Source organism: Semicossyphus pulcher, unplaced genomic scaffold, assembly GCF_022749685.1.
Source record: "Semicossyphus pulcher isolate SPU_LCO1_2020_fin unplaced genomic scaffold, fSemPul1.0.p SCAF_2, whole genome shotgun sequence".
NCBI classification, from domain to species: domain Eukaryota; kingdom Metazoa; phylum Chordata; class Actinopteri; order Labriformes; family Labridae; genus Semicossyphus; species Semicossyphus pulcher.
The window spans coordinates 9437375-9461519 of record NW_027211693.1 but is presented as its reverse complement, the minus strand read 5'-3'; the positions used below and the strand labels follow the sequence as shown (position 1 = coordinate 9461519).

The window sequence follows — 24145 nt, the reverse complement described above, 5'->3', positions numbered from 1 at the left end:
AGCCTGTCAGGTCGAAGTATTGCTCTCTAACTGTAGAGTAGAAGCTGTAATTAATTCAGCACACAGCCAGGTAGATGGGTCGATCCATAAATAGATCCTTTACTGTCCTATCAAGGTAAATGTGTTCCCATGGTCTGTTAAAAGCATCCCATAGCCTTAATACAAAGTGGCATAAAAACAACACAACATAACCGCGTGAAAGACATCAGATACTTCCACATTTATACACACACCTATACACCTAGCTTGCTTGCATTACAGCTAATGGTGTGTTTTGTTAAGAGCCATAATTTGCCCCTTTTCAGGTGAGATCCAGTTTTTGCATATACTTTGAAGGATATAATTTGCAGTGGTTCTGCGGAGGATTTCAAAGATAAAGTCACATTAGACTTTAAAATGTTTGGAGCATTGGAGGCTGATGTTTACTTTGAGCATCTTAAGTGGTAATTTCACCCTTTAGTTGGGCTGTGGAGCAGTTTAGTAATTGGATTTGAGTTTCTCAAAGTTTCTAGTTTGGTGCACTCCTGATTAACATTTTCATACTGCTTATACCCTCTTAAATCTTTAAGACAGTGGTTAAGGTGTTGGAATCTGTTGCATACTGTAGCTCTGTTTGCTTGCCCTTTATGGTAGCTAAAGTCACGCAGCTGCATCCAAAATCAGAAGGGGGAAAAAGTAATGTAAAGTCTTAACTGGCCGTGCTGTGTGCTGGGAAAATGGATCTTCTGCTGAAATAAACACACCATGTGTATTTTCATGTTGTCAACCAGGAGAGGATAGTATGCTCTTTAGAGGATCGCAGAGTAATACCATGAGTAATACTGTTGGACCGTGATGTACACTGCTGGCTCACTAATGTCTGCGGTTTTTGTGATTCCCTCGGGCACAGCTGCTTAGCCGGTCCTTATCATCTTCTGTTTGGCTGACGTTGAATCTGTGCTGGAGGCAGTCAGTGAGAGAAATATCAGTGTCTGTCCAGCCTGGAGAATCAATGTTTCCGATTAATGTGCTCTATCTCGTATTTTCCTTTTTTCTCCACAAGCAAAAGACCACATGGGCTGACTATCTAAGCAAACTTTACACGCCTAGTTTGAGCATTTTATCATATTCTGTTTCATACGCCAAGAGAAAATGTTGAAAATTTATGGACGATCTTCAGTGCTAAAGATGTTTACCCAAGTGGGTAATAAAGTGAACTAAAATAGCTTGTTTTATGTGTTTTTCCATGATGTTATGGGGTTATGATTAGGACAAGATATTTCCTCTCACGCAGGCATACAACACATATTTGACTTTGATTGCAACTTTTAAATAAGATGCCAATCGTTTGATTTCCAGTCTGGTGACCCCACAGCTCCTGAATGCCACATCAGCATGTCAGCTGGGTGTGTCATGATATTTAGTTTTTTCTTTAACAAACTTTAAAGCAGGAACAGTCAAAATGTCCAGAAACTAGTGTCTTGCCCATGGACAGGATCAAACTCACAACATCATAATCAGTGGACAATCAGCCACACTATCCCTATTTTTAGTCACAAGTCACCTCTGCCCCTCTTAACTCTGACGATGTAAAGTAGCTGGCTGAGAGTGGAGGCGTTTGTGGCATTGTTAGACAGCTCTCCTGCTGAAAAGGATCAACTTTGATTGGCAAGCTTTAAAAGGAATGTATCCACAGCCGTGGTTGTATTCAAAGCACACCCGCAGGCTAAACTACAGGAAAAGATCTAAATGTTTTCTGGCTACCCTTCCCGTGATGGACTACCGATTTTTAATTAACAATTATTTTGGTTATAGCTGTTATTTTTTGGAACTTAACTTAAATTAAAAGTATCAACTGTTTTTTACTTAAACCAAGAACTATCCGCGTTCTTAAGACTGAAATCATTTGTCTTGCCGATGTAATGGCATGCATTGTAAACCCCACACGTTAGAGCACATCTCACACTGAAATAATTGCATATAATGGTTGACGATTCTTCCAGAGGGAACGGTGATTTATTTGGCATTTCTTTTAGAAAACAGACATCCTTAGGCCTTCTTCCATCTGGCTTGGAGTCATGGTGTGATTCACTCACACTGATCCTGCCAGGCGGGAATTTTACCCTTTAGTACCAGCACTGTAACCCAACTGTTACCTCACCATCGCAAATGTGAAGCATGTCAAACAACGAAAACATTTTCTTTGGCATTGAAAGTGGTTATAAACTGTTAGCCTACTCCTCTTTCATTAATCACAAGTATATTATTAATGCGCTTTAATTGCTTTGCTTCAGACGCTACTGTAGGTAGGAAACAGACCTCCTGACCATCAGATATCAAGCTAGGCTAATCCTGTTAATGCCCGACTGATTTATTGGTCAGCCATTGTTATCAGTTGATGGGGGCTTACAATTATATTTCTGTATCAGCGTTTTACTTTTTTTTAATTTTACAGTAAATATAAAGCAGTAAACAATGCTTGGGGTGATTTTAAAATGCTGTCATCACGTTTGTCCAGCAGAGTGTCAATACTGCCTGTGTCCCAATTCAGGGGCTACATCCTTCATCCTACTACGTCACAGCGGTGCATCAAAGGTGGTCTCATTTTAAAGGCTCCTCCAGATGCGGCTGACAAATGCGTCCTCCTTTTCAGGGGCTGCATAGGATCCATCTGGTGCAGCCTTCGCCAGCCCAACGTATCCCGAGATTCATTGCGCACCAATACAAACGAGATGGCGGACTCTTAAATGGCCTTAAACGTTTAAACTCAATCGAACAGCTCGCGATACACATGTTAAAAATAACAAAAGGGCCCTTGAAACAAATTACCTTTAAAATAATAGGTTATGGTACGTGACATACGTTATGCTAGCCTGCTAGCTACCTGTTGCTAGGCGACGTTTGAGTAAGGGCGAGAGTAAGGGCTGGATCAGGAAATTCTCCATAGACCAGACCGTCTCATCTCAGTTCGGCCTTAGCGGTCTACGCAGGCTACGAATGACTCATCCTCCATAACCCGCATCCTTCGAAGGATGCAGCCCCTGGATTGAGACACAGCTACTGTCTACAAAGAGACCAGCATGTTCTTTGTGAAAAAAGCAACATGAACATGTGGCTGCAGTTACTGATAGTGATTTTTGACATTTGTTATTGTTCTTGAAAACTCACCAGTTACTTTAACAACACAATCAATAATAATTGAAACCTTCCACTTTAGGCAGGTCATAGTTTAAGTACAGTATTGCCCCATCTAATAATAGTTAAACTGAGAATTTGGCCAAGAACGGAAGCCAATACTTACACTGTCTGTGGACATGTGGGCAGAGAGTAAGTAGAGAGCACAATTTAAAATTGGCACGGACCTCCTCTGGTTTCACTTTGTGAAATATTATGCTCCGAGCATGGCAGATCATGCTGAGTGTTGATTATGTGGTACCTCAGCAGCGCTTCATTAGGAGCCTGGAACATGGGTCAAAATTACCTGAAGGGATTACTCTGTGCTGCTAACACGATGAGCCATCTTAAATTACCGTGGGCCAACATGTCCTGTGGCTGCACATAATTGTGGAGTAACAGCTGCTGGAGGTGGTGCACCTCTTCAATGATGGATTTCTCATTATAGCACTGTTTGTAGTAGAAGCTGAAGTAGATTGATTTTAATACAAAGAGCGCACCTCGAAAACGTAATGTTTTTGACCCAAGAGGATCCTTCTGAATTTTTTTGTGTATCCAACTTTTATTGTTCAGGATGTGGTGGTTTAAGTCCCTGACCACGATCCTCAACATTCCCAGTTTGAGTCCGGGCAGAGATCTCTTTCCTCATTTCCTGTCGTCCCTTCACTGCTGTCTCTAGAGGATAAAAATCTTAAAATATATATATATATATATTGTTGATTCTGGAAATATTTCAGCCTGTGTTACATCATAGATGTTTGACTTAAAAAAATCATGAGAGACATAACTTTACGGTGTTTGATGCGTAGTAGAAAGTAGAAAGGACAGGAGTGCTTCATATATGTGGAGCTTTACCATGATGGAAGCAATCAGTTGGTTGCCATTAAATCTGTAATTTTATTGGATTGTATCTGTACATCTGCCCCCAAGGGACGGATGCACCGCTGAGGGAATACCATTCCACAGATGATAAACGTGTGGTATTTTGATTTAAAAATATTTTGAAATGCATGTGTTATGGGTATTTCTTGCAGAGTAACACACATTGCATAACTGGAGACAGAAGTAAACAGCACAGAAAAATATTTTTGATAGGATTAAATCTTTACTGTTTGAAGTGCTTTAATACACAGAGGTCAAATGCAGCCATCACATGTTTGAACTCCGTCAGGATTTCAGGGCCCTGCAGGACGATTAATTTTTAATTCACTTTTAACATATGTTGTATAAAGATGATCTTGAATTTATGTAGCGAAACTCGTAGTTAGTAACTTAGTTTCGAAGAGGTCATTCGATGGACAAGAGGTGTGTGCTGATATAGACAACAGTACTGGGACTTTAAACCATATACTCAGCGTCAGGTGTTCTGAATGCTGTTATTTGACATTACAGCTCTTTGTCGATTTAGCTGTTACTAAGCAACTATCAAAGCAACTATCAACAGACGTATTTCACAGGTTGTATAATAAGTGGAAAAATGTCAAAATGTCATTATATGATTGTCTTGCCTTATATCAATTATCGCCGTATCGTGATATATTCGTTATCGTGGGCCACGTTTCACTTATTGCAGTGGTTCCCAACCTGGGGTCCTGGCCCCCCTTAGTGGGGCGCCAAAGAACGCTGGGGGGGCACGAGGGTTTGTCTGCACTGCGAATGTCAAGATTAGATCTGCACATGTTAAATTAAATCATAAAAAAAACACTTACTTGAAAATCAAAAGTCTGTTCAACTATTAAAATATATATTTTTTTGGTCCTCATGCAAATATAGTAGCTACTTTGTAGGCCACACCTCAGCGAACTGTCGGCTGATTGGTGTTAATTTCTGCCAAAAAAGATTTTGCATGAATCACTTTATTGTTTTGGTGTACGTGTGTGCGGGCTAGGGGGGCTCAGCAGATACAAGCAGAGGGGGCTCCAAGGAAAAGAGGTTGGGAACCACTTGGGTATCGTATCGTAAGTCATCCCTGCTATTCCCACCCCGAGTGTTTAGTGTAGACTTTTAGAAGATTTTTACCTTCTAGTTAGCTACTATGCTATGTTTTAATGGTCAATGTAACCACTTAGGTGGTATCCCAAGATCTTTGTGATCATTTCTTGACACAGTTTCTTTATAAAAGGCAAATATATTGTGAAGAATAATCATGATATTTATTCTTATTTATATAATTGAAGAAGAAGGCACTGTTCTCTCGGGTTTCTAATGAGGTGGCAAAAGGTTTTAAAAAGTCTTGTTGGGTACATAATAACATGATGAATTCAGTAATTTAACATGAAGCGATGTGGAGAAATTAATTGGGTTTCAGTGTAGGGATGCCCATCAGGGTCTGTGTATGTGTAATCTGCAGCTCATTGTCCTGTCTGCTGTTTGTTTGAACTAGAGGCGTGATATGGCAGACTCCCTATGGCACGTTAACAAGCAATTAAAATATCAAGGCAGCATGAGATAAAGGAATGACTAATTGTGTCTCCCAGCTTGCATGGCATGTGAAGTTTTCACCTGTACTGTTTGTCCTGTGTCTCTGCATAAATTAGACTCCAACAGTAACAGTGTAACAGTAGCCTCATCAGCAACTCAACGTGAACTGCACAACAGAAGTGGCCTGAAGCACAGAAAAGCCCACTGACACTTTGGACCAATGCATACAAAAGCTTCCTTAATGAGATGCTTACTGAGGACAAGGGCTCTCAATACATCAGAAATTTGACATGCATATTTATATCAAGGAGTTTCTGCTTTGTTTGCAGCACTCAACATCACCGAGGAGAAGGCACCGTGCCCTCTTGGATATTTCCCCTGTGGCAACCTGACTGTGTGCCTCCCTCAGCTCCTGCACTGCAACGGCATCGATGACTGTGGAAATCAGGCGGATGAGGAGAACTGTGGTGAGTCGTTGTTTCCACTTGAGCTTATGCTAATATGACCACGTACTTTATAACCCACAGCTACCGTGTTCCAGCTCTGTGGGGCGCCTACAGTTGACACAAACACTGAAGTTTCATAATAGCCCCATCTAATTTTAAGTAGCGTTACACAAAATCGAAATATGATTGGCCTTGCTCCTTTATTTGATAGTACAGTGAAGAGTGACAGGAAATGAGGGGAGGAGAGAGAGGGGATGACATGCATCAAGGGGCCACGGTTTGAGTTTAACCAGCTGCCGGTGCGTGGAGGACTTTGCTCGGTATGTGGGCCACCTGCTCTACAGACTGAGCTAAACCAGCGGCCCTTACTGTCATTTTTATTGTTTGATCAGTGAATTCCGATCCCTGGTTTTGTGGTCATGACCATAATAGTTATTCCCTTGGCAGTACATATGCTGTAGCAGAGCATCACATTTGAGCAGATGGTGGTGTGCGCTAGAAATTGAAAACGTATAATAAAGTTTCATACTCTTTATTGACGTTATCTGTTTAAGAAAGCGTCCTTCTGGGTACCTTAGCATAGTCATATCAGTGTAAAATCCTCAAATTCAAAGGAAAACTTCCTTCTTGGGGATTTAATTGTCCTTAAAAATCTGTATCATAATTGGTCAGTACAGTATAAGTAAGGACATCTTCTATGTAAAATGCGCAGAGGCGGAATGGTGGGGCAAAGTCGTTCCGCCTCTGAGCAAAACAGCGTCTGTGTAAACAGCAGAGCTGCCAGGGCAGAACAGCGCAGTGTGTACTTGAAGCATGCACTGTTTGTTTAAACCTTGCGCACGTCCAGACCGGACTTGCATTCATCAGGGGCTCATAAACAAAGCTTCAAAGAAATGCTAGTGTTGCTTCATATCTTCATAACGTTTGGTAACACATTCACCATTTAACTAATCTCTATTTACAGATTCTACAAAGAAATGTAGAATCTGTAGGCAGGGATGTGGACAGCAAGTGTTCTGGTTTCTGTCTGTAGAACGCTTGTAGTCTGAGTAACATTGACCAATCACGTATCAGCAGGCTGCGGCGTATGCAGCACAAACAGTCCGTGCGGAGAGTAAAAGCAGGCGGTGCATGTAGCCGGCATCCTATAGCCGATGGGATCCGAGATTGCCGTTTAACTGACCATAACTCTAACGGTGAATAAAGCGTCAATGTTGTCTGCAGTTGTCAAGTTGTCCCCAAATGACGCCAAAATAAAGTAGCTACTGTCGCTTTAATCAACATAACTCTAGAGGTCAGATTTTCATAAAACTCTTCACAAGGTTTTATAACAACAAATACTTGTATTAAGCTGCTTTGGTAGCTCCTTTTTTGTTTGACAATGCTTTTCAGCTGAAGGTTGCTTCCTCACCTCATGTCCATCATCATTCACCTCTTCTGAAGTTTGCTTTTGTTCAGCTTTTAATCATTCCGTTATTCATTTTTTACTGCATTCATTAGCAGGAAAGACTTTTTCAAAATGAGAAATACTTGATCAAATGTCAACATTTCTTTTGGCAAGTTATGGGAGATGATCATTTGTCCTCACAAAATCATTTTTTAGATGTTTTCAGCATTTAAAAAGAGCATCACATGACTCCTAACTCCAGATCTGTCAGAAGGAACACATTGCCCACCTTAGACTTTGAGGGTCAATGATTCTCATAGAAAACTGTCACGCATTTTTTTAAGCATCCCTGAACAAAGAACCAAGCCTACGAATCCTTCTTGATGCATTCATCTCGTTAAGTACAACCAACTTCCTCCAACCCTTGAACCTACGGAAAGAAAAACTTGTTTTTGCTCCATTCTTCTAAGCTAAATTTTAGTTTCCGAATGAGGCAGCAGATTTTAAAAACAGAAGGAGAGGATAATTTTGTCATCATGAGCTCGTGCTGAAAATAGCAGCCTTCCCCAGGGCTCTGAGAGGCACAAAACAGTCATCCCACTTGAAGACTGTGTGATAAGCGGCATGCATATGGTAGAAAGTTTACAGAGAACAAGTACAAGAGCCAAGGGTTTGCCTGAAATCACGACTGAACTGCCATTTCATTACCTTTCCAGTATTCAGTCTGACAGCACTTTTGCTCGCTGTTTTTGGGGATAAGGATTTGATGTCCAACTGGTCTGATGCGGAACTTCCTGCTGTCCTGACAGATGATTATTCTGAAATCCCAATAGTTACAAAAAACGTCCCACTGGACCCGAACCCGTTTCTCCAACGCTAAATTGTCCTGAAAACAAATCATCTTTATTCTAAAACCCCAGTTAGAGACATTTCCCTTTGGAGTTGTTAATCAGTAGTTCGTATCGGGTCCTAGAGATCAAGAGATCAAGAGAGACTTGTTTTGAATTGGTGCTAGCCCCACAGTTTCAGCACCACGGACAGTGCCGACAGCCACCTGCACAAACAGTGTATTTCCAGCAACGTGGCTTCATTCCATTCAATTTTTGGACTGTTGGTGTTTTGAAGTATTTGCGTTTTTGTCTTCCAAAATAAAAGGTTGTTGGATAAATGGGCTCTTCTGCCACCAATAGAGTTTGAGATTTCGTAATGAATGGGGTTGATATTGTGAAACAATGGCTTGACACATCTCATGGATGAGAGATGTTGCGATGATGATCACTATCGGCCGCTGATACTACCTAAAATGCAGGGATCGGCCAGTATGCCAGTGAATGCAGTTGTGTTGGTCTGTTTGCAAAGCATGCTAAAAATATAATGGTAACTATTCGCTGCTATAGGCTTTAGATTTAAATCCTGATTCCTTGCCTCACAAGCTGATTGCTTAAGGAACAAGAAAGTCAACAGACAGTTTCAGCTCTGCCGCAAAGGCTGACAAGATATTATGTCGGATGTTATAATGTAGCTAAAAATTCAAAAATCTAGTAAAAAACTAAAGTATCCCCTCCTCTTCTTTGTGCCATATGAAAAAATTCCACTTATCCATAACATTTAAGGACATAATGTCATGAATGGCGACTTTTTCGCCACTAGAAGTCCTTAGATTACCTTGACTCTGGATGTATTATCCTCAACTGATAAATAACTAAAGGCCAACTGACCTTTAGAATCAGGAAGAGGCAGAGAGAGGTGAGAGTTTGAATTGGATGGCAAAGGATAAAGAATAAAGCTCCTATTTTGTCTTTTTATTTTTGAGAAAAATAAGGAAGCAGATTGTCATCAGAAAGAAACCCAAGCTGATCTGGCCTCTGGCTGAAAAGATCTTCATAAGCATTTAAAAGGACTTTAAAAGGAAAACTCCATGAACATCACAGATTGTCTAAACAGCAGGGGGCCGGAGTGGCATATTTCACTCAGAGGGAGGGAGGCGTGTGTGTGTGGGAGTAGTCAGTGTTTACATGTGTAAGGGATGGAGGTGGATTGTAATTTCCAAGCTTTTATGAAGAGAATAAACAAAGTCTCACAAAAGGAGGAGGGGGAGAAAAAAGCTCCTATTGGTTTAATGAATTCAGAGGGATCACTTCATAAAACAAGACAGGTAACATCTTAGTCATCAGTGCAGCTTAATTATTGCTAATGGCATTTTCTCTGTTCAAGAGACACAGGGACTCTTGGTTTATGGTGTGACCCAGTTCAATAACGTAGTTGCTTTTCTAATAAAGTTAAAAGATCCACAAGCAGGTAGTCATTAAAAAAAACACTTTTTATTGTTGCAAAGTCCACCTTAAGTGAGCCGTGTGTTAACAAACACTGTATGGTGTTACTGAATTTATGTTGTGAAAAGACACTTATCAAAGGAAACCTCCTGTCACACAGTAAGATGCTCTTTCTATGCCGGGGGCGTTATGTTTTCAGGTCTTCTGATCTGCCCATCCATCCACACATTCTTCCTACTACAGTGTGTACATACGCAAGTCTATCCTTTTCTTGTGAGCGAGATATCTCAGGAACGCTTTGAGGGAATGTGGCACAAACCTCCACTTGGACTTTAGGATGAGCTTACAACATTTTGACAGTCAAAGTGTGAAGGTCAGGTTAAGTGTAATCTCTCACTCAAATATGTACCAGGAGGAAATTATGAAGTCAGGTAAGGTAAAATGTGTCATCATAACATCATAGTTAACACTTTTCTGTCCGTTCTTTCGTCCTTTGTAATATCTCAGGAACGCTTTGAGCAAATATCTTCAAATGTGGCTCAAAACTCTGCTTGGACTTTAGGATGATCTTACAAATTTTGGTTTTTTCAAAGTTCAAGTTAAGTGTGATCTCTCACATGTGTTTCCCTCAAATATGTAGGATGAAAAAATGAGAGCAATGGCATTTTCTTACCAAGAAGGTCAGAGGTCAAATTTGACATCGTAATGTAGTAAACATTTTTCGGTCCCTTCTTTCGTCTATTTCCGTCCTATCCGGTTCTATCTCAGGAAGCGCTCAAGGGAATATCTTCAAATTTGCCACAAATGTCCTCTTGGACTCACGGATAAACCGATAAGATTTTGGTGTTCAAAGGTCAAAGTCACTGTCACCTCAAATCCGTCGCCTTCCTGTGAACCCAATATCTCAGAAACACCTGGGTGAATTTTATCACCTCTGGTTCATTTTTTTCCTTTTGATGAATCGGAGAGAACACAATTTTAAATGGCACCAGGTTCATATTTATCTTTAAATCTGAACTATTTATCTTTCGGTGACCTCTGGGTACTCCCGCTTCCTCCCACAGCCCAAAGACATGCTCGTTGACTGATGACTTGTGACTCTAAATTGCACGTAGGTGTGAATGTGAGCGTGAAAGGTTGTCTGTATCTACATGTCAGCCCTGTGATTGACTGGCAATCTGGGATGAGCTCAGCTCCCCTACGACCCTGAACAGAATAAGCAGCATAGATAATGGATGGATGGATGGAACAGTTCCTTATGTGTTTTGTAAGCCAGACTTAACCCTATGATCTACCATATGTTTTCTACAGAGTTAAGCCTTTGTAAAGGAACAAAACTGTTAAGTCAAACTGTCATGCATAAAACATGCAAAGATAGCTACCAGGCGCAGACGACTTCTGCAACCATCAATCATCTAATGACACTTCTCACAGAAGGTTTCCTTCCCCGCACATCCTCCCCACCATGTGTGAAACCGGCATATGCATCTGTGTTTGGCCTACGCTTCGTCGCCGCCGCCCCCTGACCTCCACAGGCTGATATCCTGTCAGCTTCGCTTTCATTGAGCTGACGTAAGTGAGAAACTGACAGAATGTATCTCAGGGCGCATCTGATATGGTTTCCATCTTCTTTTTGTTTTTTCACAGCTCCTACCTGACAGCGTTTCTCTCCAGGTGCTTGTTAGCGAGGTGAGGCGAGGTGCAATAACGTAGTTCTTACTGCTTACATTTTCACTTCTTCCCGTCCGAGGTTTAATCAAACATAGATGCGCCCTCTTCTGTGTTGTTGGCAGAGGATTCGTGTGATGTTTCACAGGATTTGGCCTTGCCGTTATCCTCTGCTGACTTCATTCGGTGTGAGGTTTTTGTAGTGTGTTTGGTGAAGGGGAACTATGATTTAAAGGGGTGGCAGCTGCTCAGTCACTATAATGTTGACATCTGGTTGGTTGGAGGAAATTACTTGCACAAGTTCCCAATTCCACACACATGAACGCAGAGTGTCATTTGATTGATGCGCTTACTTGCAGCGATTTTTCACAAGAATGAATGATTCTGACTGAGCTTCTTTCTTGCTCTCATCAAACAGAACAATTTCCTATTCCTAATCTTGTAAACTCTACACGCCTGTTATTTTCCTGCGTGTTCCTGCTTTAAAAGAGATAAGGATGGAGATTAAAGCCTTCAGCCTTGGTTCCTTCATGCTCCAGCTGCTGCTTTTCTTGAGCTACTGCAATTCGAGTTAACTCTTTTGTCCGTTTCCCTCTCCACTTGCATTGGCACAGTTGGTTTAAGAAAGAAAATAAGCTGTCCTGGGGATCCTGATTCCTTCAATCCTTGAGGGTAGCGACATAACAGAATAGATGAACAGTCAAAGAGGTATCCACTTTGTGATCGATCAGCTGAAAATGAAATACTGTATGACTGCAGGGAAAGACATGACCCTCTATGGAAGAGCACATTATTCTCTCACCACTTTTCTTCCTATTTTATATCTTTAGTAGAGACGAGTCTTTAATACATTTTTGGCGCGGCTGTGGCTCAGTGGAAGAGTTGGTCGTCGCTCGATCAGAAGGTTGGCAGTTAGATCCCTGACTGCTACAAGTGTCCTTGGGCAAGACACTGAACCCCAAATTGCTCTCAAGTTGAACCCCTAATTGTTTGAATGTGCATAGGTGCTGCTTGGAGATTGGTAGTATCCTCTGCCATCAGTGTGTGAATGTGAGTATGAATGGGTGAATGTGACATGTAGTGTAAAAGTGCTTTGAGTGGTCTGAAGACTAGAAAAGGGAAACTGGACTTGGTTGAAGTTCCTGAAGACCTTTCACCTCTCATCGAAAGGCTTCGTCAGTTCTAAACTGAGTGGTGGACGCAGCTAGAAATATAAGCCTCTGTAGGTCATATGATTAGTATGCTAATAGATGTGTAATCAAGGGAGAGTCGTTAAGCTGAGCTGTTGGCCTAATGGCAACGAGCGCTGTTAATACCCTCTGGCGTTGATGGGTCGTTAGGCTCACATGGTCCTGAGTGTGATCTCAGCTGTTTGGGCAGAGAATTCAACACTGCATCGTAAGTGGGTGATAGGTGGTGTCTTGCTTCCATGACGCCTCTTTCAAACCAGTCTTCGCTTGCCAGGATGTGAGCCTTGCTTTCTTCAAACGAGTGTCCTTTGTATAGCGCCTTTCTAGTCTTGCAGCCACTCAAAGCTGCTTTCACACTCTCATATACCTCAATACCATCTGACAGCCTCTCTTAAACACTGTGACATAAAACCGATACCTTAGAAACGTCTCTGCTGTATATAGCATCATTAAGATATTGATCCTTGCCCACTTCTTTGATATATCAACAATAACAAAGCATCAAAAACCACATAACACTATGATGTGTTTTAAGAAGAAGCTCAATCATACAACACTTAGAATGAGTTACAAAAAGACCTGGAACCTGTCGTATTCGATGCTTTTAAGAGGATCTTGAGTAACTTGGAGGCAGGCACATCTCGCGGTAGATGCTCTACCTGAAATGATTTAGACAGATTTTGATGGTTTTTCTTGTTATTTCATGTCTTGTATTATTTCATAGTCATGTATCCTGTATTACCTTTGTATGTATGGCTGCTCATGTTTGTCAGAAACCTTGTTAAATGTGCTGCTGCCTGTCTTGGCCAGGACTGCTAAAAAGAAGTTAAATAAAAAATAAAATACTTTTCTTTCACTTGTGCAGCACTGACACCCTTCATATACATTTTCTAAATCTTCTAAACCTTTCTATCTTTCCTCCTTATGCTCTGCACACTGTCTGATAAGTGAAGCCCTGTAGGTAGCAGCAGCTATTGTAACCAGTTTAATTCCCCGTTGAGCAAGCCTTTTTTTTTTTAACACTATACCATTCTACGCTGCTTTTATGAAAGCTTACCCAAAATAATAGATGAAGAAAAAGCTTTTAAGACGATTGGCTAAAACTGTGCCTGCCGGGAGATATTTAGTTGGAATCATTTGACACACTGGAAACAGTGAGGGAAGGAGTAAAATAAGGATAGGAGATCAGACATAAGACAAAAGGCTTATCTTTCCCCTTAAGGATTAACATGAGTTATGGAGCTGTCACCCTGTTAAGAGTTCAAACTTTTCTAAATATTTAAAAACTATATATAACATTCAAATCACTCTGCTTTGTTATCAGTTGGTCCTGGACTGCAACTGCATGCTGCTGTTTGAAGGGAAAAGACGATGTTTGTCACCTGGTAGTATGTGCCTCTGAATTCACAGTTCACCCCATCCCCATCTGATATATACGGAAACTGACATTAGCTGTTTGGGGTATGATTTGCACACAACCAAAGGTAGAAGCACACAAGTGTTTCTGGTTCTGACTGATTATCTGAATGTGTGAGGGTGTCATGTCATGCGTGTTAAATGTATGTAACAACCAGTAATGTTTTCCTATGAAGCTGTTTTGTCTGTAACGTGCACATGCATAAGGACATGCATGCTTGTTGACATGCAAGCCATGTTTCATAGTCTTCCACATGTCAACAGATGGTCAGAGTAACATGCACATGAACACAGCAGTGCAAAAAAATAAGCAAGGAGAGAAGAAGATGGCAAGCTAGTAAACACGAATATAAAAATGCGAAAAAAAAAGAATAGCCTTAGGGGCGTTGGTTTAGGTCAGCGGTTAAATCACATGCCCCATGAATAGAGGCACAGCCCTTGACGCAGCGGCCCTGGGATCAACTCCAACCCTCTGCCCTTTGCTGCATGTCATCCCCTCATTTACAGCTCTATACACGATCCTTACATGATAAAAGCCAAAAAATAATAATCTTTAAAAAAAGAAAAATTTTAGACCGTAAACCGGAGTCTGTTTATACTTTCCCAGGGTGCCTTTAATTTGCACTTCGATTAAAATGAATTTGGCAAGTGTAGTTTGTACCTCTCTCAAGGAAAACAGATTATGTGGAGCTTCTCTCCAGAGGTCAGAAACACACTTCCAAAAATGGATTAAGCTGCCAAAAAAAGATGTCACCCAAATATAAAAATGTGCCTCTGTAATTCAGGTTTTGAGCATCAAGCCTCCTAACCAAAGCATAAGCTTTATCAGGCGTGGCGTCGTAGGCGATACTTGTTAACTTTTTGTGGAGTACTTATTCCTATCAGCATTAGCCTTAAAGTGGTGAAATGAATTGGGAGAAATGACTATCCAGGTTGTGAATCCTGCAGGTTCACTTCTTACAGATATATGTTAAGCCTGTGTCTGTGTCGAAGTATCTGTCATACAGCCTCAAGTGAGAGTTTTTTTCCCCCTCAATTGAATTCCACTCTCCTGCAGGAAATTACCTGGAGCAGACTGTCAGGCTATTTATTGTGTTTAATAAGATTTTCCCCAAATAGACTGATGCAAGCCACACAGGCTGTCTGAGCAATGAGGTGACTGTCAGGGATGTCTGTAAAGTTTGCATGTCCTCCTGGTGTGATGAGGTTTCACACTGGAAATATTGAAGTTGTTTCTAACCCCTCCTTTCGGTATGGGCTTTACGTGTCTTTTGTGAAAACTGTGTGATAAATTTCATTTTGTCTTTTTCATTATACTGAAACAGTAAAAACCTGTTTACTTTTTGTTTCTCCTCCTTTACTGGGGCCCTTTCTCAAACATTCTGCTCTGTATGATTAATGTTAGCTGTGAGTTTATGTGCTTTAATGAGACATCTGTTCCTGCAAGAAAAATTGCACCAGTCGCAAACAAAAGATATGAACACATAGTAAATAAGTATGTAGTCCCAGAACAAATTACTGTAGAAAAAGGGATAAATCATTACACTGAACCCTGGATGTATGAGGCCGTCCAGTTCAGCCCTGCAGGGTTTACATGACATTTCGATGCAGTGTGTTTGAATGTGCTCTGAATTTTCACTGCAGGACCTCCTGACTCTGTGCAAACAGCTGTGTTAAAGTTGCTGTTGAAGAAAGAAAGTTTCTCTAATTTTTACTTAACCACACATGAGCTCTAAACTTCCATTTGAAGGGTTTCGCGGCTGTTTGCAGAGTTTGCTCGACATCAAAGCCCAAAGATTCAGGCGTGAAAGATGAAATACCGCTTTCAGGCCGGAAATTGCTGAGCCAAGAGTGCTCCACATTGGCTCGAAGTGAGAAGGGATAAAAACAAGTTTGCATTGTCGTCTTTTTTTATGCGTTGACACAGAGATGGAAACACTTTGGAGGAAAGGAGCTGGGAGGGTTGTGTAAGAATCAGAGGGAACATCTTGTCACCAGCAGGCTCCGGGGTTGATTGTAGCAAACACAGATCTCTGCAGATTCCCTAAGAAGGACATTGAAGCCCTTTTCACTCAACATTGGGAAAACACTATATAATATAACACATAACAGTGTGTCAGGAGACCACTCTGCTAGATCAGATGTAATCAAGGTTACAGACACTCCATCACTGATACAGTCACTAAAGGGGAACTCAGATTACCATATCAGAAGAGCATGCTCTGAATGCCTTTTAGTGAGGTAAATTCTCCTTGACAGTTGCATTTCAAGCAGCTATAAAGCTACTGATTAGTTGAAGGGCCTTGCGTTGTCTCAGTAGTATGTATTTTTTCAAGCTAGAGCCAAAGAGTGGTTTTCCCGCCCCCGGAGAGTGCCATCACAAAGGCTGAAATAATATGTAAATTAAAGTCACTGCTGTTGTTGCTTAATCAAGTGTTTGTTCAGAGATTGCAAAATAATGAAAAGGCGATGCAAACATAAATAGTCTCTGAAGTCAGTCCTCCATTTCCATAAGCACTCATTACCCCACTTTCATACAAACGTGCAGACTGTAATTGCACTGATCCTTTAACCGACAGGCTCTACATAATGATTGCAGCTCATGTGAACAAATGTTGTTCTAACACTACATGAAAGTGCGCCGATTGATGATATTAAACCATGCTATTCAAATGTGAAAATTAAAATGAACCCCTGTTTAGACGTGCCAGAAAACACAGTGTACCGGCAGGAATCTGAGTTATTAAAAGGCCTTTATTTGACAAAGTTATGTTAGAATTAAAGATGCCTTGTGGAGTTTTTCATGCCAATAAAGAAAACTTGTGTTTACATTTGTTGTTACCCAGACTCATTAAGTGCATCCTTTTACAGTTTAAGAGCATTTGCTTCCTCAGAAAAGTTGCAAAGTCAATTTTTTAAATAATTTTGAATCCAGGATTGTTTTTATTCATGTAAATGAGCTTTTTGCCTCAGGTGACAAATTGGTTTTGTTTCTTGCCACAGCCACAAGTGGATCAGGGGAATAGTGTAAGACCATAGGCAGGAACAAGTTTTTTTGTGCATGTGCACAAGATAAATAAGTGGGTAAACGTCTCAATAGCGCAAGCAGAGGTCAAAAGCTCCACAGGGACTTTCATTCTCCATATCTGCTTTATTACAGTATTACAGCAAAGAACAGGTAAAGTCAAGTCATAGTGATTTGTTATTGTGTATAACATGTCATGAGCTTTGGGTAGTTCCTGAAATAAATTGCACAAGACACGTGAAGCGTCTGGGACTGGAGCAGCGGAAGAGCAGAGAAAACAGTGATCAGTAGCTGTATGAACAGAACTAATGTACAGTTTAGGCTGTGTGTGCTTAATAAAGCCTACGACTCCTCAAGACTCACGCCGCGCTCCCGTGTCTTCTTGCTGCTCGATTAAATCGTTACAGTTCGAATGATATATTGAATTTATATTGAAAAGTGGCAGCCCTGCAAGTAGCCGAAATGAGTGTTCTATGCAGGGTGTCTGGGCTCAGCCTTAGAGATAGGGTAAGGAGCTCAGACATCTGGAGGGAGCTTGAAGTAGTGCCGCTACTCCTTTGCAGCGAAAGGAGCCAGTTGAGGTGGTTCAAGCATCTGATTAGGATGCTTCCAGGACGCCTCCTTGTGGAGGTTTTCCAGGCACGTCCAACTGGAAGGACCCCCCCCGGGTAAACCCAGAGCCTGCTTGATTATATACCCAACCTGGCCTGGAAACACCTTGGGGTCCTAGATGTCGGGCTAATTTGCTTATCCTGCTGCCGGCGTGACCCGACAACGAATTAATGGAGGAAAATGGATGGATGGATGTTTTAGTTGCACTTAAGACATTTTTTTTGCTTCATTTATCAGTCCAGACATACTCTATCAGTCCAAATCAAGCTGACTGAAATTATATACATCTCAAAACACAAACATGTCACTACAACATGAAAGAGCTTCAATACTTAGACCCTCTATTTGGACAAGGAGACAAGTCCAAATGCTGAGTGCTGCACAGCATCTGAATGCATTAAGAGCGACAGTGTAAGAGCCTCCATTATATTAAAGTGATACTGACCCAGCTGCATATAAAAAGGACAAACCAGGACAATGTAATATGTTGCTCTTGCCAAGCATTAGGAAGACAACCATGATAAGCCCAGTGACAAAGTCTGTCTCCACTATCACTTACATTCATCTCTGCCCTCAAGTCACAATCCTGCTTCTGCTGACAGATGTGTTGGATATGGAGCCAGATAAGGCAGTTAATTTAGGCAACTTCTTTTGTGCCCATCACTCCATGCTGGGGTGTATCAGCACTGTATCACTATAGATCTCCAATATATCCAGCGTGTGAGTCTAGCTTGTTCTGCCACTTGCTTTTCTTTGGTTGATCTGTGATGTATTTTGACTCACTGTTGTCAAAGTCCTGTTTCTGGCCTTCCAGTTACCAGCAGTTTAATAAGTAGGAGGTGTATCTATATTTTAATATTTATCATATAACTAGCTAGAGTTAGCCATGGCGTGGCATTAAAGGAAGGATGCAATGGGCGACTGAAGATTGAAGTCTTAGTGCAGTTGGTCTGTTTCTATTCTTTCCACATAACAGGAAATCTTGGAACAATCTCTAAAGTCCTCATTCAAAAACCAATCATTGCAGAGTTAAAGCCTTTCAGCTGTCCTATTTGTCTCTGATTACTCTATTAGCTGCACACCAGGGTAGTATAGCCAATGCCAAGGCCGACCTGCTGCACACTCACACAACCATCCACATTTATACCTGGGAGCTATGCAATAAAACGCAGCCTGATTTGTTGTCCACTTATTGGTAGAATTTCTGAGTATAATGTGCTCAGACATAATGACAGCATTAAACAGGTGAGCCGAGGCCACATTTTGCACTTGATGCTTTTATAGGCTGAATATCTCATCCTCAGTAGTTTGCTTGTTTTGAAAGCTGTAAACTCTCGAAGATCCGAAAAAGCATCCGTTTTCAAACTGAAGTACTGCTTCAGACAAAGAGTGTTCTGAGAGAAATTTGTCACACTTTGCCAAGAAGTTTCAGACCTGTATTTCCTCATATGTTGCACAGGATCAACCAGGGAAGGAGTCTGGTTGTTGCTTCTTGTGGTACATCAGCTCCAGTGTAGACACGACCCTGACATGCATAATTTCACTTAATTGTGAATCTTCTGTGAAAAGGGCAAACCTGAGCTCTTTAAGTCAACCTTTGCGACTGTATCATTTCCTCCAGATGCAAATCAAATGAATTTCTTTTTTGTACCAAACCCTAACTCCAGTGGATCAGTGTGCTGGTGTGACACTGGTCGTAACAGGTTAATCCTCTTAGAGAAGATCAAGTTCAGTGAAGAATGAGGAAAACCACGCAGAGTCGACTGCAAAGCAGCTACAATTTCTTCTTCTATGTTTGATCACAGTTGCATCATTTCATGCCCTCTGTGCAGCACAATAAAACTGCTTATGTGAACACTTTATTTTCTGAAAATTGATCCATCAACTGTCTCAGGTCAGTGTGTTCCAGTGAAGCATTTACAAAGGCGTACTCCTGCTGCTACAAGAGTGTGAATATAACAGTAAAGACAATCAGTACGAGTGCTTCATTCAAAAATACGTCTTTTAATACAATTTGCTGCTTATTTGACTACTACTGATGCTGAAGGTGAATAAAAAATCCATTATCAGGTTTTTGTCCATTTAAAACAAGGACAGACAAAGTGCTGATATAAAAAATACATCTGTTTATTCTGCAAACCAAGCACAGGCAAAGCAGCAGCATTAAAACCAAACAACAGCTCCTGTGTCAAACAAGGTCCGCTTTACAAATCCTGCATTCAATCCTTTTCTTTGCAGCATTGAGGGTGAAATGCTCCCAGACTTTTAAGGTTTTCAGACACAAGAGCGTTGCATCAGCCGCTGGCATTTTGCCATGTTTTGTTTACCGGTCACTTCCTGGTTGCTGTTTTGCATGCGTAACTCTCAATAGAGATAGTAAGGATGCGAGATGGCTCACCCCTCACCCTTATGTTTTGACCGCGCACAGCATGAAAGACAAGCACGTTGACGTAACCAACTAAATATCGACAATTAAATTTGTTTGCAACTAAATTTGTCATCGATTTTAATCGTTGCACCCCTAGTCCAAGTAGCGTTGTTCAGATACAGGTACCAGTATCGGAAATGCCTCACAAACCACCTCAAATGCAGTATGGTGGATGGGCAAGTCCTCCTTTCTATGCACCAATCTGATACCATGATTTATGAGCCAACCCAAAAGAATGCACTCTGCTATCACCATGGATGAAATATGGTTGCAACTGGAACATACTGCTCCATTCTGATTTCAGGTTATTTATCATGTGATGTTGGCAAGCAAGAACAGCACAGGGCTGTTGGAGAGTTTAACGTGAGTCAAAAGTAGCAAAATGTCAGCAATTAAAACAAGTCAAACACCAAATTAAGCAGTATAAGATTAAAAATCTTCGAGTCTCTCTTGTCTCAGAAAAAAGAGATAAAGAGATGTATGTTCTTTCCCTGTTATGACTGACTGTGAAACTACAGAAAAGTTACTTCTATTAATTCTCTGCATGTATTCGTTTTAGAAGTTTTACAAAGGGTTTAATCTGAGCCGTGTATTCATGTCCGGTACACGAGATAAGGTTTATAATCACACTGGGAAGGGAAAACAATGGTATCCAATCATCTCTAGTTGAAAGTTTCTTGGTTTAATAAAGATGTAAGTTTTCCCAGTTGCCCTGGAAATACAAGTTGTTCAAGTCCCCTGCAGAGGAAGTTACATTCTGTCTGCTGTAGAGAATTGAGCCTATATAACAACTCTCCATCCAATTACACTTGACATGTTTCTTCTTTAAGCTCCATGCTCCGAGCTCCATGCATGTCCCTTACGAAAACCCCAGAACCTTTCTCTACATCTTAATCATCTCAAACATACAATTACTATAAGAAATGGTTCCACAGAGCCTCTGTAGTAGCAGTAGTCAGCCGCAGCCCTGCAGGACACATTGTGCTGCCGCTGTTCTGTCCTGCCAACTACATAATTACATTTACTTGGCGCCCCAGGTAGCACCTGAACGGATGACTGGAATGAAAATCAGCAGGGCCTCAGATTGTACGAGCCTCAATTCAATATTGAGAGCGGCCTCTTCACTTTGTAATTGTTATTCAGGGCTGATGTCTGTTCAAAATGAGGTCAGATTTATTGTTAGAGATCATATTTTTGTGTTATTTTTATGGATCTGACGTTTGTTCCTTTTCACGCATTCAGAGCAAAGTGTTCCAGGCCACCGAGGAGTGTGTAGACTAATCCTACCGCGTTTGAGGCCATGGCAGATGAAATAAAGGAGGGGTTGTTATCAGAAAGAAATGTAATCAGTTTTCTTCTAAGTCCCGTCTGTGTAAAGTTCGAAAGTTCGACCTCAAATGGTATGCAGAGTGCATCCTCCTTCCCCTTTTGCATCACCGTGACTGTTGATCTCCGAGCCCTAATGGCGCCCTCATGTTTTCCAATTACTGGTTTGATTGAGCCTCAGTCTGTTTGTGCTTCCTAACTTGTGTCTGTCATCGTGATTATAAAATGAGTTAAAAGCTTATCAGCCTTTGAAGCCAAAGTTCAAAGCTACCAAGTGAAATTCTGTTCAAACATCAATGTTTCGTTTCCACTCTCATTAGACTGTTGACGCAATATAATATTGCAATGGATGGTGATGTCAGTCAAGTTTTCCTCTTTAGCAGTGTTGGGTAACGCTTCTTTTAACTTGTTACGTTACTGTGTTACCTAAAATAAAGATTCCGAAAATAAAAACCCCCTTTGCTTCTCTTTGGTTATATTATCAGGACGGCGTGTAGCCTACTGTACATCTACCTTTGAATGTGTTGACTCTACCATCACTGTATAGCCTCCCTTATGGCCCATAATCTGTAACTCTACAGCCTAATAACGGGTATGACTGACGCATATAACCTTTACAGCTCTTTATTATGCTAACAATCTGACAGGGAACTGGGCAAAGGCATGAAAACAATACAGCACAGGCTCTTAGTCCCACCAGTGTAGCGGAGCTGTGTTTAGCTGCCTAAGGAACTCTGACTCGCTACATCAGTATCATCTTTTAAATCACTTTTGAAGACATGTATTTCTTGTTTCTTCTTGTAATTTTTTTTCTGGGTGTTTTATTTATTAATATATTGCTTTTTTTTATTCAGCCATTGGTTAAAGTTGATCCTCCTTTACTTTTGTACTCAATCATTGGTTTTAAGTTGTTCCTCTTTTATTCACTGTGACTTCCTGTCTTATTGTTCTGTCTTTTATTGTTGGGCTTTTATGTTTTGTAAAGCCCTTTGTAACCTATGTTTTAATAAGTGCTGAACAAATAAACATTATTTATTATGGGGCTAATGCTAGCTTAAATAGCCACCAAGCTAGTTTAGAAAAAAGCTGCCAGCAAAGCTAATGTTATGATTAGCAAACGGTCAATTTACAACTGACAATTTAGTTACTTTTAGCATCTTTATTATCTCAAAAAACAACAACCTTATTGTTAGGTAGTAACATTTCAACCTCACTACAATAACTTTGTGCTCCGCATTGACCCAAAAGAGAAGAAACAGAGGAAGCCTAAGCTAACTCATGCTCAGAGCCATGCACTTGTTCAGCAGTCTGTTTTTTGTTTCTCTTTGCTTTAGAGAATTGTCATGTTTTGGGAGTTTGTGTTTTTTTTTTTGTATTGCTGCGTTTCAGGAACATTTCTGTCCTCTGACCTTTTCCCAGGGGTATCTTAGTCCTCTGTTTGAGCTGCTTTGAGTTTTAAGTGCTTAAAGGTCTTTTTCTTTTGCTTCAGTATTGTCTGGCACATTCTTGGCCAGATCAAAGGGTTCCTGTAACCCTCAGCTTGTGTTTTTTTCCCCAGTGCTTGGTGTGAGTCATATTCCTGTAAGCTTTGATAGCCAGGCTGCAAGTCTCCTTTGGTGTGCACTCCAGCAAACCACTCGTGTCCTGTTGTGCTATCATGATGTTGGTGTCCGCTGAGTTATTGTGTTCCAAGAGGATGTCAAGGATGTGATATTCACATATCACTTCTATTGGCTTAGTGCTGTTACCTGATGAGGAAATATGCACATTCCCTTTAAGAAGCAAACTGAACTACGAGGAAAATTGACTCTTCCTGTTAAACATTGATCTTCAGTGGTGAGAAAATGCTCCTCTAGTAGATGAAATAATCAATTTAAAGTCACAGTGATTAAACCTTTCTCTCTGCATGCCGTATCCAAACCTCGTTATCTCCATAAGTGTAAAAGATGGTTTACACCCTCACTGTCACATAAAGGAAGTAATCTCCGGATGCAATCTCACAGGTGAGCTCAGTGACTCATATGTGACATAAGGTGTAAACAACCCATTTAGGATTAAATAGAGGCCCTGTGGCAGTCTCCTCTGTACATATTTATTGCTTCCAAACACGGGACCGGCATGACACAGATTCCTTATGGACATTTAATCCTAAAGACTTTTCAGGTTCTGACAGAAGCAGGATGACAGAGACAACATCAGAGAGCCTCTGATGTATTTTCAGTGTTAGGTTTGTTTGAAGCTTGTGTATCATGTGTCCCCTGGCTCCTACCCTGTGCTCCCTCAGGAAAGAAAGTGCAAACACTGACTAAGGTGTAAATGAATGTAACAACTTTCTTGTTCAAAGAGAATGAAAAACATCACTCCTAAAGCTGAGACATTTTTTGAAGTGAAAAATGTTAACTTTTACATTAAACTTGATATAATTTTCTGAATCACAAAAAAATTCCAAGGCACGTCCTTTTTAAACAATTAAAAAACCTTGATTGTTTTATTTACGGTCCACTCATGCTGCAACACTCATTTAAATCCTGGAAGCGCTCCTTTATTTGCATTTCTTTATAGAATTCATTTTTGCGGTTACTCAGGTTCGGCAGAATCAAGTTGTGAGCACATTAAGCCAAACTGGTTCGCCAACAGGGACATTGTCTTACACATTCAGCTCTTACGAAGCAACACTGCCGTTCATACAGAGTGGGGATTTATGGCCACCTGTAGAAAAACTGATGTTAGCAATGTTTTTGGTCTCTGCACTTTCTGGAGGGAAAAATCTTGCTCTCTAGCTACTTCATGAAGGCAGTGA

The 24145-nt window shown here is 40.9% G+C and overlaps 1 protein-coding gene across 1 annotated transcript in view; it reads left to right on the top strand.

Moving 5' to 3' along the window:
* The window catches only part of rxfp1 (relaxin family peptide receptor 1), a 68133-nt gene that overhangs the window by 770 nt on the left and 43218 nt on the right, over positions 1-24145 (top strand). Inside the window, exon 2 of the mRNA XM_069670260.1 lies at positions 5904-6041. Coding sequence (XP_069526361.1) covers positions 5904-6041 — 138 coding nt within the window. The remainder of the gene's footprint in view (positions 1-5903; positions 6042-24145) is intronic.